We start from the raw sequence: 15,153 nt of genomic DNA on the forward strand, positions 1-15,153 counted from the left end.
GAAACGAGCGGCATTATCGGAGCTTGGAGGAGAGGAACCCCAGACGTCGGAGTGGATGAGTTCTAGTGGTGACTTTGTAGTTCGTGAGTGCGAATTGAAGGGAAGACGACTGCTTTTGGCCATGCAGCAGGGCTCACAGAGGGAAGAGGAGTTAGTTTTCTGACGAAGGCTGAGGTTGTTGGAGAGGTGTTGCAGCACCTTGTTGGCCGGGTGACCCAGACGAAGGTGCCAGATTGAAGAAGGGAAGGATGTAGACGCTGTATAGGCTGTAGGAGATGACTGGATGAAAGTGAAAGGGATTTTGTAGAGACCGTCAGAGCACCGTCCCTAAAATAGAGTTTTGTTGGAGTTCTTGTCCTTGATAACACAACCAGAGGAGTCAAAGATGAGGATGCAATTATGATCCAAAGCTAGTTTGTGGACGGAAAGAAGGTTATGTGATATGTGTGGGCTGTGGAGTAAAGTAGGGAGGTGAAACGTGTGTAAGGGAGTATGAAGAATACCTGAACCTGTATGAGTAATATCCGTGGAAGAGCCGTCTCCGAGTATAACCTTGTCTGAGCCGGAGTAGGAACTTGGCTGATGAACCAAGGATGAATCTGGTGTCATATGTAATGAAGCTCCGCTGTCGATGATCCAATCACCAGAAGAAGATCCGGTAGAGGAATGAGCGAGGTGAGCTTGTGGATGGTTGAATGAGCGCGGGTTGCCTTGATAACTAGGATCCATTCGAAACCAGCAGCGAGCTGCTGAATGACCCGGCTTGTGACAGATCTGGCATTCGATGAGAGGTGTGGAATCCCTGCTGTGAGAGGATTGAGACCAGCCGCCTTGTCTTGAACGACCACGTCCCCGAGATGTGGAGAAGAAACGGCCATGACCGCGTCCTCTGGCTGCCATTAAAGCAAAGGAATTATCGAAGGCAGAGTGTTGCTTTTCTTTGGAGTTCATGATAATTTCCTCACTACAGAGGAGAGCATATAATTCATCAAGAGTGATGGAGGAAGAACGAATTCTAATGGTAGTAGCGAAGGAGTCATAGCAGGTTGGTAAGCCGTTGAGAATGTAGAGAATAATATCCTCTGCTTCTGGGTTAGATCCAGCAGCTGCCAGAGCATCAACCTTTGATCGGACTTCGTTGAGGTACTGTTGCATTGACAAATTGTGCTTCCGAATATTGTGTAGCTCATTCTTCAGCTGGATAATGTGTGTCCAAGTAGTTGAATTCAGACGGTTTTCAAGAGTCCTCCAGATCTGGTGACAATGTTCTAAGTTGACCACAAAAGGAAGAAGAGAAGGAGAGATAGTAGAGTACAGTGCAGTGGATAAAAATTGGTCTGTAAACAACTAATTCTCGAATTCTTCTGAATCAATGGAGGACACTGGGGGTGCTGTACTATCTAGAAAGTTAAGAAAACCACTCGCCTTGAAGACACGAGTGATTTGTGAGCGCCAGGTAAGGTAGTTCTCAGCTGTTAGCTGAGTTGGAACCAAGGATTGAATCCTGGTAATGAGGAATTTCAGATTTGGGGAGATAGTAGAATTGGAGAAACTTCTGCGGGCTTCATTGGATTTGTTTGTCGATCCAGGAGATGCTATGGCTTCGTCATCGAGAGGAGGTTAGATCACTTCAAGGATGATTGAGTCGGATGACATGAACTGTTAGAGAGAGAGGTTGTTAGGAACTCATGAACATACAGGGAGGATTCCTGCTCTGATACCATAAAACAACTATTAACCAGGACAATTATACCCTGGCACAATAGTGAACAGTAGCTGACTCTGAAGTGCCAGTTACTGAATCACGTTCGAGAAGAAAGAAGGAGAGAGGAGTAGATGAAGAAGATGAAGAGATTTCATTTCATACTTCCATACCGCAAGAGAAGGTGAGACAGAGGTTTTATAACTCTCCTGGGAACATTCTGGAGTTGGGAGTTTGTTTGAGGTTTGTTAGGGAGAAAACGGAACGCATGTGCTGGGGCCTCCTCAGTGAATCTGGAAGGAATTCAGAGGGAGTTAACACATCCCTGCCAATTTTCGAATTTTCATTTTTTTAAAATTTTCTTTCTTAAGCAATATCCTGTGTTTGCGCGCATCAATTTTCATATAATTAAATGTGCCATTAAAATGCAGAATATGCAATGGGGAGCCAAATATCCACACAGGGAGATGTGTATAGCTATGGAATACTATTGCTAGAGATGCTTATAGGAAAGAAGCCTACAAATGACATGTTTAAGGATGGTTTAAACCTTCATAAATTTGTCGATATGGCTTTTCCAGAAAGAGTCATGGAGATTTTGGATCCACAAATTTTGCAAGATGAAAGTGAAGAAGTTGATGGCAATATTAGATATGAAGATTTTAGTAAAACGCAACTGAGGAGATGCATAATTTCATTGATTAGAATTGGTCTCCTGTGTGCCAAGGAATCACCGAATGAACAACCGAGAATGCAAGATGTCACCACTAAAGTTTGTGCAGCCAAAGAAATGTTATCAGTAGTCGAAATTATTGAAGAGGGAGCAAATTTGCCTGAATAAATGGAAGTGCACCATATTCGGAATACCAATGTTTAATAAAAGAGCCTGTTGTAAGTATTGCACATTTTCTAAGTTCTTCTACTTTTTTTTTCTATTCTTTGTCACAAATAAGTGTGCCTTGTCATCATATTATGTACTTAATTAAGCTACCATTGCCTAAGAGTAATTTGAAGTTATCAGGAAAGAACAAACGATGTTATTCTAGTAGAGAGTAGTGTCAACATCTATGAATAAAATAAATTTCAAGAATCCTATATACAAAAGAAAAGTGTTTGGGCTCAATTTTCTTTTTTCTTGCCCCAACTTGATTAAATCAAGTATATGTTTTAAATCAAGCATATGTTCTACACATAGATGAATCAAGTTTTTTGTTCTTTTATTAAAGCGTAACGATTGGACAAGGTCCAACAAAAATATGGATGAATCAAGATAAATGTGAGAAAGTTTTTCTTTAGTGCAAAGTTTTCGGGTTTGAGTTCCATAAAAAGGGACATCCGTTATATTTTGAACTCCACAATCATTTTCAAACTTGGGGGTGTACCACTGAGCACTTGCACGGTTGGCACCACCCTTTACGGGGGTTTAATTCCATTGACCCTAATTAATAGAGCCTAATTACCGAAGTGCAATGCAGGTCTGCCGAGAGCTGAGGAGTAGCTTCTATGATTCGACAGACCAAAGTTACCGCTCCGAAAAGTGAGCACGGCCTACAAGGAAGTCCACTTGCCGGAAAGTTTCTGGCGAGCAACCCTTTGATGCTTAAGATAATGGAGATCTAGAGCAATAGTGGGAGTAGAAAAGAGAATGAGAGTGGAAGAGTGTTCGAGCATGCTTACCTAAGGGTCCTCCGATCACCACTATATATAGAATGGGGTGAATATTCATTACCTTATTCATCGGGAGGCACGATAATTACACGGTAACAGCTCCTCGCAATATATCTCCGATGTTAATTGTATTGATTGTATTGACGTCCTAGCTGGATCGACCATTGTCGAGACCATGCCGCTCCTTTAACGACCTTTGGCGTTATTTTATGGCTAGACCGACTAGTATAATACATCGGCCAAGCTCGAAGTCATTCATCTCGGTTAAGGCTGAGGTCAATAATATCGGAACAACTTAAGGTCAAGACACCACAGAAAATGTGGGTTTTGCCAACCATATTTTTCCGACGCTAGGGGAAAGCGTCGGGAAAGGTTGGCTCAGCGCCAACCTTTGCCGACGCTTTGATGTAGTGGATGGTAAATCTGGAACAATAACGACGCTTTAAAGCGTCGTTACAACATTGAGAAACAACCACCTTTTAAGCGTCGTTATAAAACATCCCTAGCTCCGCGCCGTCGACCTCCTCCTCCTCCTCTTTGTTTTTAACGCTCGCTCGGCCCCCTCTCGTCATCCTCTCTCGGTTGAGCCCCATCCCTAGCCCCGATCGGCGATCGACGATTCCGCTTCTCCGCCGCCGTCGACCTCGCCGCCGTCTGAGGTAAGCCTCCCATTCTCCTTCTCTTCCTCCTCCTCCTCCTCCTCCTCCTCTTTGTTTTCTTCTTGTCAACCAAATCCTATAGGATTAAGATTCTCCTCCGCCTCAGCGTCCTTCCTGTCGATGTCGTATTGGAGCTCGTTGACGACGGCGTCGAAGGTGCGGAGGAGGTTCTGGTTCTCCTGCACCTGAGCCTGCAAATGGGACATTTGAGGGGAAGAACCGGCCTAGGGCTAGGGCCAGGGTTCTGGAAGTAGCAGTGCTTCAAGTCGGATAGGCGGCGGAGGTGGGAGACCGCGGCGCGGTCGGCAGAGTGGACAACGTCAGGCAGGAGGGGGGAGTGGGCGGTCTGGAGGTGGAGGTAGGCGGCCTGGAAGGAGGAGAGGGTGGCGAAGAGGGCGGGGATTAGGGTTTCGGGGTCAGGCTTCGGGGTTTGGGGGAGAGAATCGGGCTTGAGGACGACGACGCGCTGGCCGGTGATGATCTCTTCGGGGGCGGGGTCGAGATCGACGGCGGCGGAGATGCTCTCCCTCTCCTCCTCCTCCTCCTCGTCCTCAGCAAAGAACTCGATGGTTTTGGTTTTGAAGGCTAGTGCGAATTTCTGAAGCATTTTGGGAGAGAGAAGGAGCGGTCCGAGTCCATATGACTCGAATTGAAGTGGGTGTTAGGGGGAACCGAGGTCGAATTGAAGGGGAATCTCTACGGAGGGTTTACCACTCCTGATGTAGTTACTAGGGCAAAGGATGAGATGCCCTCATGGAGGGGCCTGGTGGTCCATTGGCTGGAATGATTCCTTTTAACCCAGAGGAATTGCGTTCTCTCCGGTGAGAACATTGAGATAGGATCGACATGGAAACTGGGAGATTGTTGCTCCAAAGGGTCTTCTATGGAAAAGGCCTCCCTAGAATGCACCTTTGGCTCTTCCACGTCCTCTTCTGCCCCTCATGGTTCTCCTATTCCGTCTTTTTCTTAATCCTAAACAAACATAACCTGTGAGAATAGTCCCTGAAATGATGGATACCTTGTGCTGAAAAGGCCTTTTTGGTGGAGAGGAGATCCAGAGATGGGATAAGAAGGCAGGCATCCATTGGAGATGCTCTTGAACTTCTTTGGGGAGAAGAGGTCGATTTGCTCCTTTGGACCTATGAAATCCTACTTGCCTTCAATCATAACTAGCAACTGACTTCTTCATAGGAAACAAGCTTTCTTCTACCGAAGGCCGGTCACCAAATTCCATTTGCAATGCATGCCTGGAGGCTTCAAGAAAAGCTGAGAAAGCCTTGGGTGATCCAGAATTGTTTGGGTATGTTGATATGCTCTCAAGTGAAGTTTGCCATATTCTGCCTTTTGATCTCAAAGCTAAAGTACAGACTTCCACAAAAATGGTTACTTCTCATTTTAGACATCATTTCACTAAACAGAGCTTGCTTTATCCTTGCAGTGTCTACAAAAGTCAGAGGCATATATGCATCAAATAACGCTGTCTTTGCAAGATCTTTTCCATGAAGAAAATCTCTGCAACAGCACAGGATTATGTTTGGACGAGTCCCTGCTTTGTCGCATTTCATTAAACAAGTTTTCTTCTGAGGTAAATGAGCTTTTATCGATTGTAGTAACAATACAAACTGACATTTCTCCCATAGCATTCAAGCCATGCATCAATTCCGTTAAATGAATGTCTTGAACTGCTGCAGGTGATGCACATTTACACATTTTGTCTATTCAAAATAATATTTTCATTTACAGCAGGTGATGCAGTGAGGTAGCTGAATATTGTAGAAAATTACAAGTAGAAGCTCAGCTTATAATATGGATTATTCTGTATTAGCAAATTACTGAACATTAAAATGCTTGCACACTTAGAATTAGCCAGGTTTTCCTCCCATCCTAGTTCTCGAAAATAAAATAAAGGATTCGAAATGAAATGAAATGCTTGCACACTGAACAACTAGTGGTAACAATACTATATCATTGTTCAACCCCAGTTCCATGATGTTGCATTGTTGTTGTGGTATTATTTAACACTGGTGAAGCTAAATCTCTGTTGTTTACCATCAGACAGAGGAGAACACTTGTTTAGCATGCCGCAAATCTGTCAAAAATATTTTCATTCAATTAAAGGCTCCTAAGCTGAGGGTAATCATATTGTGGATCGATGAAATACTATAGTATATATTTTATCCTCTTCTTCTGGTAACTATCGGTTTTATTTGCACTTCTAATTCAGATGAAGATAATGGAGACTCTTATTGAGAACTGCAAAGAAGCAGATGAGAATGAAGAGCAAGTAAGTATTTCATCTCTCTAAACAATCACTGATGGCATGGTCTTCATCAGAATGTATGACAAAGAAATAATGATGTATGACAGAAAAAATGATCTATTATTATTAATTTATAATTTTGCAGTGCAAGCAAATTGTCTGCATGTATGTTCCCCTAATCCTGTCAAAACTTGACAAGCAGAAACCCAGTGACCGGTGCCGTCTGATGAATCTCTATGATGAGGGGATATCTCTGTGAAATGCCTGTCCAGTTAGCTAAGTGGTAGCTTTGCTTCTATTAGATGTGCTCAAAATAACCAAGAAAGGGGGAGATTCTGGATCTTTGAGGATTGAATAATGTGATGTTCATGCATCATATGTCCAATGTTGCTGGGATTGGTGTGATCAGCCATGTGTTATTGCTTTTATGTCTGAAAAGCAGATGTATATTCTTCTTTCGGTATAAAAATTTTGTCCGAAGAACCTTTGGAAATCTTCTGCCGCAGTTGGCATCTGATCAAGCATTGCAATATATTGCTGCTACCTCATCTAGTTGTCCAAAACGTAATTTGTTTACATAGTTAAAATGGTGTCTTTGTTATTATACAAGCCAGTTGTGAGATCATTATATTAATTGTTGTTCACTTGTTAATAGAATCATGTTGGTCAAAGGAGGGCTCAACTCCAAATAGTCTGCATAGAAGGTGAGCTCATCATCCATTTTCATAAGATTTCTTATTTTGGACCTTCCATTTGCTCCTTTGGATCTTCCCTCTGCTTCTCTAGTTGTATTGCTGGTACAATCTGAAGTTTCCTGAATCTATGTTTCTGGTAGAGTGCTCCTGTATGGATGTTGGAGAGCTACGAGGGAGTGTGGGAGGGACTCTCACCGCCGGCATTACATGATAATGGTATTCTAAATTACATGATAATGGTATTCTAAATTTCTGGTGTTCATATTCCTGTCTTAGTAGTATGTGGAACTCTTGTCTATATGTTAGTTCTTCCCGGGCTAATTAGTTTAAGCATTTTTACTAATGCATAGAAAGTATGCTGTTATTTGCAGTGGAATTCGACTATAGTGGAAACTATCTTGCAATTGCGGGTTCGGATGTAAGGTATATGCTTCTCAGGAAAACTCCTTTGTAGAATAATTTGTCTCAGAATTATGTTACATGTAAGGGATGATGATCAGATGCTTCCACAACATGGGAGTCTGGGGCACACTTGCCAAAAAGCCTTTTCTATCCAATTCTTTCTGGTGATTGATCAGGTTTATTTTCAAATGGATTGGTGCAGGGTCTACCAAGTTGCCAGTGTAAAGATGGAATGGAATCAGATTAAGACACTCGCTGATTTATCAGGCACAGGTCTGGATACGTTATATGCTTTTTATTATCATAAATTTTGCCAATCATTTTAACAATCGATATATATTCTTTTGCTCGGTCTCACGTTTTATCGGCTGTCTTCCATGGCCAGGAAAAGTGACATGCGTTAAGTTGGGATGGCCCAGAGGAACCCAGATCACCAGATCACTGATTTCAAACTTACAGAGAAGCCAGAGTCGAGATTCTTTGCGTTATCACTTAATCCTTTGCTGCTCATGGGGACGCTGCACGCCCCTGGGCTCGAGATCAGCAGTTAACCGTTGGATGCCCCCCCTTGTAATTTAAGTGCAACCAAGATCCTGGATGGAAGCCCTGAATATGGCATTTTATTTTGATGATGTCCCGTAAAACATGTTGTATTCGTAGTTTTGAGTCACCGGTGAAAAAGCGCATAAACTTATTCTATCTGTGATTCTTGACATTGTTGCTTGTCCGATTGTCTTGATTGCTTGGGAACAATCTATGTTCTAGTTTCATTTGTGAAAGGCTTTCAAACAAAGGTTCAAAGAAAGGGGAAAAGTACAAATGCTTGATGCAACCGGATGTCTCAGCGGCCCGTCGTCCGACAGGGAAGCATGCGACCATGATAAAATAGTGGTGCGGGTGGGTGACTGGGGCAACTGACAAGCCATGCGAAAATGTATCGTCGACAGGCATTGATATTGGGAACATGGGTCTATCCCGACGCTTTTAAGCGTCGGAATATTAAACATGGGACAGACCAACGTTCTCGCCGCTTATACGCGTCGGATTATTAAAAACCAACGACGCTTAAAAGCGTCGGGATAGACCAACGTTCTCGCCGCTTATACGCGTCGGATTATTAAAAACCAACGACGCTTAAAAGCGTCGGTATAGACCAACGTTCTCGCCGCTTATACGCGTCGGATTATTAAAAAACAACGACGCTTAAAAGCGTCGGGATAGACCAACGTTCTTGCCGACGCTTATAAGCGTCGGAGTCTTGTAAAAAAACGACGCTTAAAAGCGTCGGGATAGACCGACGACGCTTTTTTGACGCGTCGGGTTAAACCCGACCCACGCCCACCTGCCCGACGTGTGACCCACGCTTTGTGAAGCGTGGGCTGGAAATTCACCGACGCTTATAAGCGTCGGGAGAGACCAAAAAAAGCGTCGGGAGATACCCTTTCTTTTGTAGTGAGATGACCAATATTCTCTCCATCAAATCATATGGTAGTTTTCATCGTCTATGTATTGATTTCTGCACTGCATGCTTAGGCATCCAAAGAAAAATTTGTCCAGATTGGGACCCACTACTTTGGCTTTTGGTAAATTATCCTTAAATTCTAGTTTGGAATTAGTCAAGACATAATGCCGTTCCATCACATGTACATTTTTTTTCGTCATCTTCGTGATGATCTTCCTGGACGTAACCTTGGATTCAGTCAAGTATTGATCTTTTATTTAATTTCACATCTTTTTATATTTAAATGATTTATTTGGTGGTCCTGTGGTTTGATGGCAACATTAATTTCAAGAAAAGCGATACATAATATCATTTGAGCCACCCAGGATCGAGTTGTTCCTTGGACGTCGGTGCAGGGAAAGTTCAAGCGACCGTTTTCCAGCCTCCAGGTCTTTGGGGCAATAAATGCCACCTTTCGAGAAAATATAATATGTTGAGACGAAAATGGCAGCAAGGGCAAGGAAGGCGACTTCAATCTTTGCGTGTTGATACTTCTGCCTCTTTTGGTGTCTTATGGAGCTCGTGGCATCACCTTCTCTTTCTCTTCGGTCTGTTTCTCTTATTCTTCTGAGGTGGGCTCCCCAGCGACTTCCATGCTTCTGCGTTGCATCACCTGCTGGGCAAAGGATTCTGAACGCTAGATGGCGATAAACCAGAGAGGTGGAGATATCTTAGAGCCATTAATACGTACGTGGGAGACCTGCCCATGTTTTGGTGACTTCGAATTCCATCTTAATTGGGTCCTCTTCGGGGTATGCCAACTCCCCGGTGAGTATAATCTCGGATCTTCCAAAGATCTCGCTCGGTAAAAAGCCGACAGCATATTATATTGAAGGGGAATGAGATTCCATTGGGCAAGCTGAGGCTGAAGCCCTGTTTGGTGACCCCTTTTTTTTCTATTTTTTTAAATAAAAATGCAGCATCCAATGCAAGAAAAAAAATGTTTTGTTATCTTGTTTCTGTTTTTCTTAAAAAAACTTATTATTTTTGAGAAAAAATCGAAGCGAAAATTTTTTACTTTTACTTTTTTAGAATGATTTTTTACCTCTCTCCTCTCCTATATATATATATATATACCGTTCGTCTAACCACTCTGTATTTGCCTCATGCACATCGTCGAGCACATCGCCTCTTTCTCTTAATTTACTGGATATTCAAACAACAATAGATTAAATCTAGCCAAATGAGTGGAGTATTTAAAATATTTTTTTATTTAAAATCTTTACATTAGCATGATTTATTTCATGGTCTTATGATGATAAATTTCAAGTGAAGCGACTCACGTTATCATTTGGCCCATGTAGGATGAATTTTTCCTTGGACCTCGACGCCGATGAAACTTCAAGAACCATTATTCCAACCACCAAATCTTTCATGGAACACGAGAGAAAACATAAGTCTAATATGAAGTGTCCATTTCGATACCATTGCTAGTCTAAGTAGGACCGCATGAGGAGAAAAAAAAAGGTCTAAAAATAAATACCACAATTTTGAGAAAATATAATATGCGCTAACAAAACTATTTGACCATTCATAGTTGATGGAAACAGGGCAACAAGGGAAAAATCTTGGCTACATTTGCCCATATTTGAAATAATAATGGAAGTTGCATAAAAGTTTAATCTAATTTACTGACTACACAAAAAATGATTGGATTTATTTATATTATATGGCAAGTGCTGTAATCTAAAGAAATATGCGTCAGATATTAGAAATATATATTGGACATAAATAAATATGTAGTGAACTCTTAAATTTATGTATAGCCTATCGCTTACACACTAAGAAAGGTATCATTTTGCGTGCACACAGAGAGAGAGAGAGAGAGAGAGAGAGAGAGATCTATTTCTTTTATGGAAAATTTGTTAAATAATGTCTGTGCCATTCCTCTCAGTTTACTGCATTTGTCAAGCATAATAAGCTGCTGCATCGCAAGTGCATTTTTTAAGTGACAATGGATTAAATCCAACTAGTCAAATATTGATTCTTTCTTGCCAATACTGATATCATGCAAACTAAAAATTGAATGATGCTTTAATAAGTAATAGTTAATACATACACACACTCTCTCTCTTAAAAAGGTGGCACTCATTCTTGATGCGAATACGCTTACCTTACGAGACGTCGGGCCGGTCACCTTACAGGGCGAGGTTATGTCTTGGCCTATAAAGGGCATTTGGAATGGGGTGATCATCCCAAGATCAAGAATAATTTAGATAGAGATAATGAGATTACTATATTTGGTTTTACTCTAGTGATCCTATAAGGTAGTAATCCTAAATCACCTCCTGACCTAGTGATGGGATGCTTATCCTATCTAAATTTTGGACCCAGACCTGACCCGGTTGAAAATTGGGTCGGGTCCATACCTACAAATCTTGACCATGATTAGATCTCAAGAAAAATGTGCAAACTAGGTTAACCTAAAAAAAATGGGTCGGGTCGGGTTCGGGTCCGGGTTGAGATTGGGTGACCCGACCCAACTCGAAAAAATAGAACGGGTCCAAATTTAGGACCCGACCCAGCCCCACGGGTCCTAAAATTTGGGTCGGGTCGGGTCTTACACGGGTTGGGTCGGGTCAGGTCAGGTTTGTGACCTGACCTGACCCATTTGCAGCCCTAATCAGTGGTGATGGGCCCCTATGTCGTCTGCCCATAATCCATCTAACAAGTGCTATTATATGGGTACCCAGATGATAGTTGTACTCTATATATGCATAGATATATATAATACACACATATAATACTACATACATACATATATGTTTGTATATTTGTAGATATATACATGCATGCATGCATACACATATACAATCATTTTGCTCCAAACAAATCAAGTCTAAGCTGAACTGGGCAAAAAATCACTGCGGGCTCGTTTGGCTCGCGGGAATCATTTTTCCTCATAGGAATATGATTTCTGGAAAGCAGATTTCTGGGAAGAGAATGCCTAGAAAAGTACTTTTAGTATGTTTTGATGACAATTGAAAAATGACAGATTTTCAGAGTGCTTATGTTTGGTTAACCATCTACTTTTCAGAAAAAATTATGTATAATTCCTATTATACCTTTAATAAAAATTAGGTCTTTAATACTTTGGATCAAATAAGAATAGCTGAAGAGCTTTTTTGGAAAAAAATAAAAATGTTTCAATTTTCGGTTCACGAGAAAGTATTTTTTATGGAAAAGACTTTTTCATGAAACATTAAAATAATATTTATATGGAAATATAATTTTTTCGTCTCTTTTTCTTGAAAACTCTAACTAAATAAGAGGCATATTTTTATTTTTTCGTTGACCATACTTTTTCTCATTTTTTTATGAACCAAACGAGCACCGCAAGAAATTAAAAAGAAAATGCTGATAGGCATTATTGGAACCTTGGTAATTGACTCGAAATCTTATTCGGCGGCAGCAGCAGCAGTTTGTTATCTGATGCATCATCATGACGTATGCAGCGGAGTATACGCGGCGTAATCTGCTCCCTCTAATCCTGATCCCCCCCGTTAAGTGGGCCCGACCATGCATAGCTTGCCGTGTCAAGAAACCGAAGATTTCTGCAAAGGCGCAAAGAAGTACCGCAATTGTCTTCATCTTTCTGTCCTCGTTTTTTAACATTCCCATGAAAATGAAGCCCAAAACCTTGCAATAACCTGCCATTTGATTAAATAACTTATCAGATTATATATGAGTATAGTACTTCCCATGAAAGTGTTGGTTATTTAATTTTTGAATCGTTGAATGCTATCAACGATATTGTGATATTTAGAGTGTTCGTTTTCAAATAAAGGTAATTACAAGTCCAAATACCCGGTAGATGCAGCCGAGCTCCGCCTTCTGGATTGATTGCCGATTCTATATTTAGTCTGTTTCGTTATCTGTAATTGAGCATCCAAAGCCAGTTCAGCGCAGCAAGAATCCATATAGCCTAAAGTGGAGCCGAAGTCTGTTATCATAAAATGCCCATGGTAAAGGAGGCATGGCTCCGGCAACTTGATTTGGTCCAAGAAGAGCCGAGATCCCTCACAACAAACCCTATATAACGATAGATTTTATTTACATGCATGTACGATATATGTGTAAGGATAAATGTGTACAGAATAAGTCTAGTTATGTGTAATTAAAGAACAGACTTAAGCTATGAATATGAATTAAATATAAAATACATACTTTATAAGAGCTAAAAATTTAGCAAGAGTCGATAATATATATTCGTAACAATGCAGAACCTCATCCAAAAAATCTAGTCGAAATATATAATTTAAATTTCTAGACCCTATATGAATACCAAAGATTTAATTAGTACATACCCGATGTGGGACCAAATACTACGTCACAATTAATGTTGGGTCGAACAAACTAGGGACACTAGACAACCAAAATGAGAAATTTTAAAATTCAAAAAACAACTTCCAAATTTCCTTGATGTTCGTGCATGTAAATCAAGGTAAAGACGGTGTCCTGGCAGAAATCAAATTTCAGATTGCATGATTCTAAAATGCACAAATGCATTTTTGGAGCGACAACCATGAGAATTAAAAGCATCACATGTTACTGCTCTTGGTCAAGATGAATATAATGTATACAGCATACTGGCGCAAAGCTTCTAGCGAACCAAGAACATTGCTCAGGAAGTGGAAGCGGATTACGACAATACCTTCACATGAGATGATACATCATTGTAGTGCAATGGACATGATTATGAACCCTTTGTTCAATTAAATCTATGCAGAGAAAGAATAATGACTGAAACTTCTGAGAAGAATATACAAAGGAATCATTTGGTTGGCGAAAAGATTTTTTCTCATTAAAATTGTTGAAATATTTGGAGAAGAAGAGGAAAACAAAACGAGACAGAGAGAGAAAAGTGATTTTATTTCTTTGTAGCTTATGTGTTGCTTCATATTCAGTACATCTCAGAGGTTATATATACTCGTGTATAGACTTCATACATGAAAAATAATATAGGCTGATATAGGATCTCACTAATAATAGAAAATATTAAAGGTGATATAGGTTGTCATGTGATCCCTAAAATTATTCTAACAAGATTATGTTAACAAAGAAAACTAATATAAGTTGACCTAGAATCACGTTGATAAAGAAAAATATTATGAGCGATGCAGGTTGTTACGTGTTTCTTAAAATTATTTTAACATCCCCCCTCAAACTCAAGATGGTACTATATGCGCCAACTTGAGTTTGAAAACTGGATCACGAATTTACCAAAAAACTAACTTACTAGATGAAGAGCTGGAGTAGTAGCTCAAAAGCTGATGTAGCAGATTAGGAGTTGACATAACAACTCAAAAATTGATAATGACAAACTGATTTGTTTGGCTGACATGACAGACGGACATGTTTGCAGATGTGGCTAATTGGCTTACCTAATGATGTGGCAGTGAGAGAACACAAAAAAGATGACAGTAGCAGCGAGGACAGATCTCAGAGAGAAGGCAACTGAAGCTCGACGATGCTCGTTGACAAAATTACCATGAAAGAAGAGCAAGAGACCTCGAACTAGATGAAGAAGGAGCCAGGGGCAGCTCTAGTCCCGTCCCGGAGTTGAGGATACCACGGTTACCTTGCCGACCAGATCCAGTTGATGTGTCAGAGTTTGAGCACTGTCGTGCCCTAAATGAACCTATGGACCGACGACAATGCCTCTATGATGGAGTTCTTCATGGCCGCCACCACCGACCTCCAGGGCTTTTCCTAGGCGGCGGCGCCCGCCACCTTGACGGAGGAACAGGAGCACCGGAAGCGGGTGCTCAAGGAGCTTAACTCCCTCATCTTCAATGGCCCCAGCATGTCCTTAACCAACACAGAGGAATAGAAGCACCGTAAGCGAATGCTCAGGGAGCTTAACTCCCTCATCTCCAATGGCGTCGACATGTCCTTGCTCGACACCGTTGTGGAGGAGGAGGTCACCGATATGGAGAAATAAGAGCACTGAAAGCGAGTGCTCAGGGAGCTTAACTCTCTCATCTCTGGTGGCACCGGTGTATCCTCGCCTGACGAGGCTATGAACGAGGAGATCACCGACGTGGAGGAACATGAGCACCGGAAGCAGGTGCTCAGAGAGCTTAACTCTCTCATCTCCGGTGGCGCCGGCGTGTCCTCTTCCGATGAGGCTGTGGAGGATTGGATCTCACGCTCACCATACCGCTAGAGGCTTCTACGATAAGAAAAAAAACCCTATCGATCAAACGGATACAGCCGGAGGAGGAGAGATTGGATCCCGTGCTCGCTAGATCGCCATCGCCCGT

The 15,153-nt window shown here is 41.5% G+C and overlaps 2 protein-coding genes across 4 annotated transcripts; both read left to right on the forward strand.

Moving 5' to 3' along the window:
* The first annotated feature begins 1,510 nt into the window (after positions 1-1,510).
* LOC113463748 (receptor kinase-like protein Xa21) lies at positions 1,511-2,543 on the forward strand. The gene is made up of 2 exons (XM_026810422.1): positions 1,511-1,619; positions 2,134-2,543. Exons 1-2 carry the CDS (start codon positions 1,511-1,513, stop codon positions 2,541-2,543), a joined length of 519 nt encoding a protein of 172 aa, XP_026666223.1.
* Positions 2,544-3,887: 1,344 nt separating this feature from the next.
* On the forward strand, positions 3,888-8,101 carry LOC103699836. 3 transcript variants are annotated; one of them, XR_005514886.1, is made up of 10 exons: positions 3,892-4,029; positions 5,221-5,329; positions 5,468-5,614; positions 6,085-6,162; positions 6,254-6,313; positions 6,945-6,993; positions 7,125-7,200; positions 7,356-7,407; positions 7,589-7,659; positions 7,772-8,101. XR_005514886.1 is itself a non-coding variant. In XM_039133727.1 (5 exons), the coding sequence occupies exons 2-5, from the start codon at positions 5,492-5,494 to the stop codon at positions 6,546-6,548; spliced, it is 375 nt and encodes a 124-aa protein (XP_038989655.1). In that variant the 5' UTR covers positions 5,222-5,329; positions 5,468-5,491; the 3' UTR covers positions 6,549-6,938. The 3 variants fall into 3 exon arrangements, 1 of the variants encoding a protein (XP_038989655.1); XR_005514885.1 differs by adding an exon at positions 6,435-6,853 and having other exon boundaries at positions 3,888-4,029; positions 5,468-6,313; XM_039133727.1 differs by lacking the exons at positions 3,892-4,029; positions 6,945-6,993; positions 7,125-7,200; ... (1 more) ...; positions 7,589-7,659; positions 7,772-8,101 and adding an exon at positions 6,435-6,938 and having other exon boundaries at positions 5,222-5,329.
* Positions 8,102-15,153: the final 7,052 nt, after the last annotated feature.

This window comes from Phoenix dactylifera, chromosome 14 (genome assembly GCF_009389715.1).
Source record: "Phoenix dactylifera cultivar Barhee BC4 chromosome 14, palm_55x_up_171113_PBpolish2nd_filt_p, whole genome shotgun sequence".
NCBI lineage: Eukaryota > Viridiplantae > Streptophyta > Magnoliopsida > Arecales > Arecaceae > Phoenix > Phoenix dactylifera.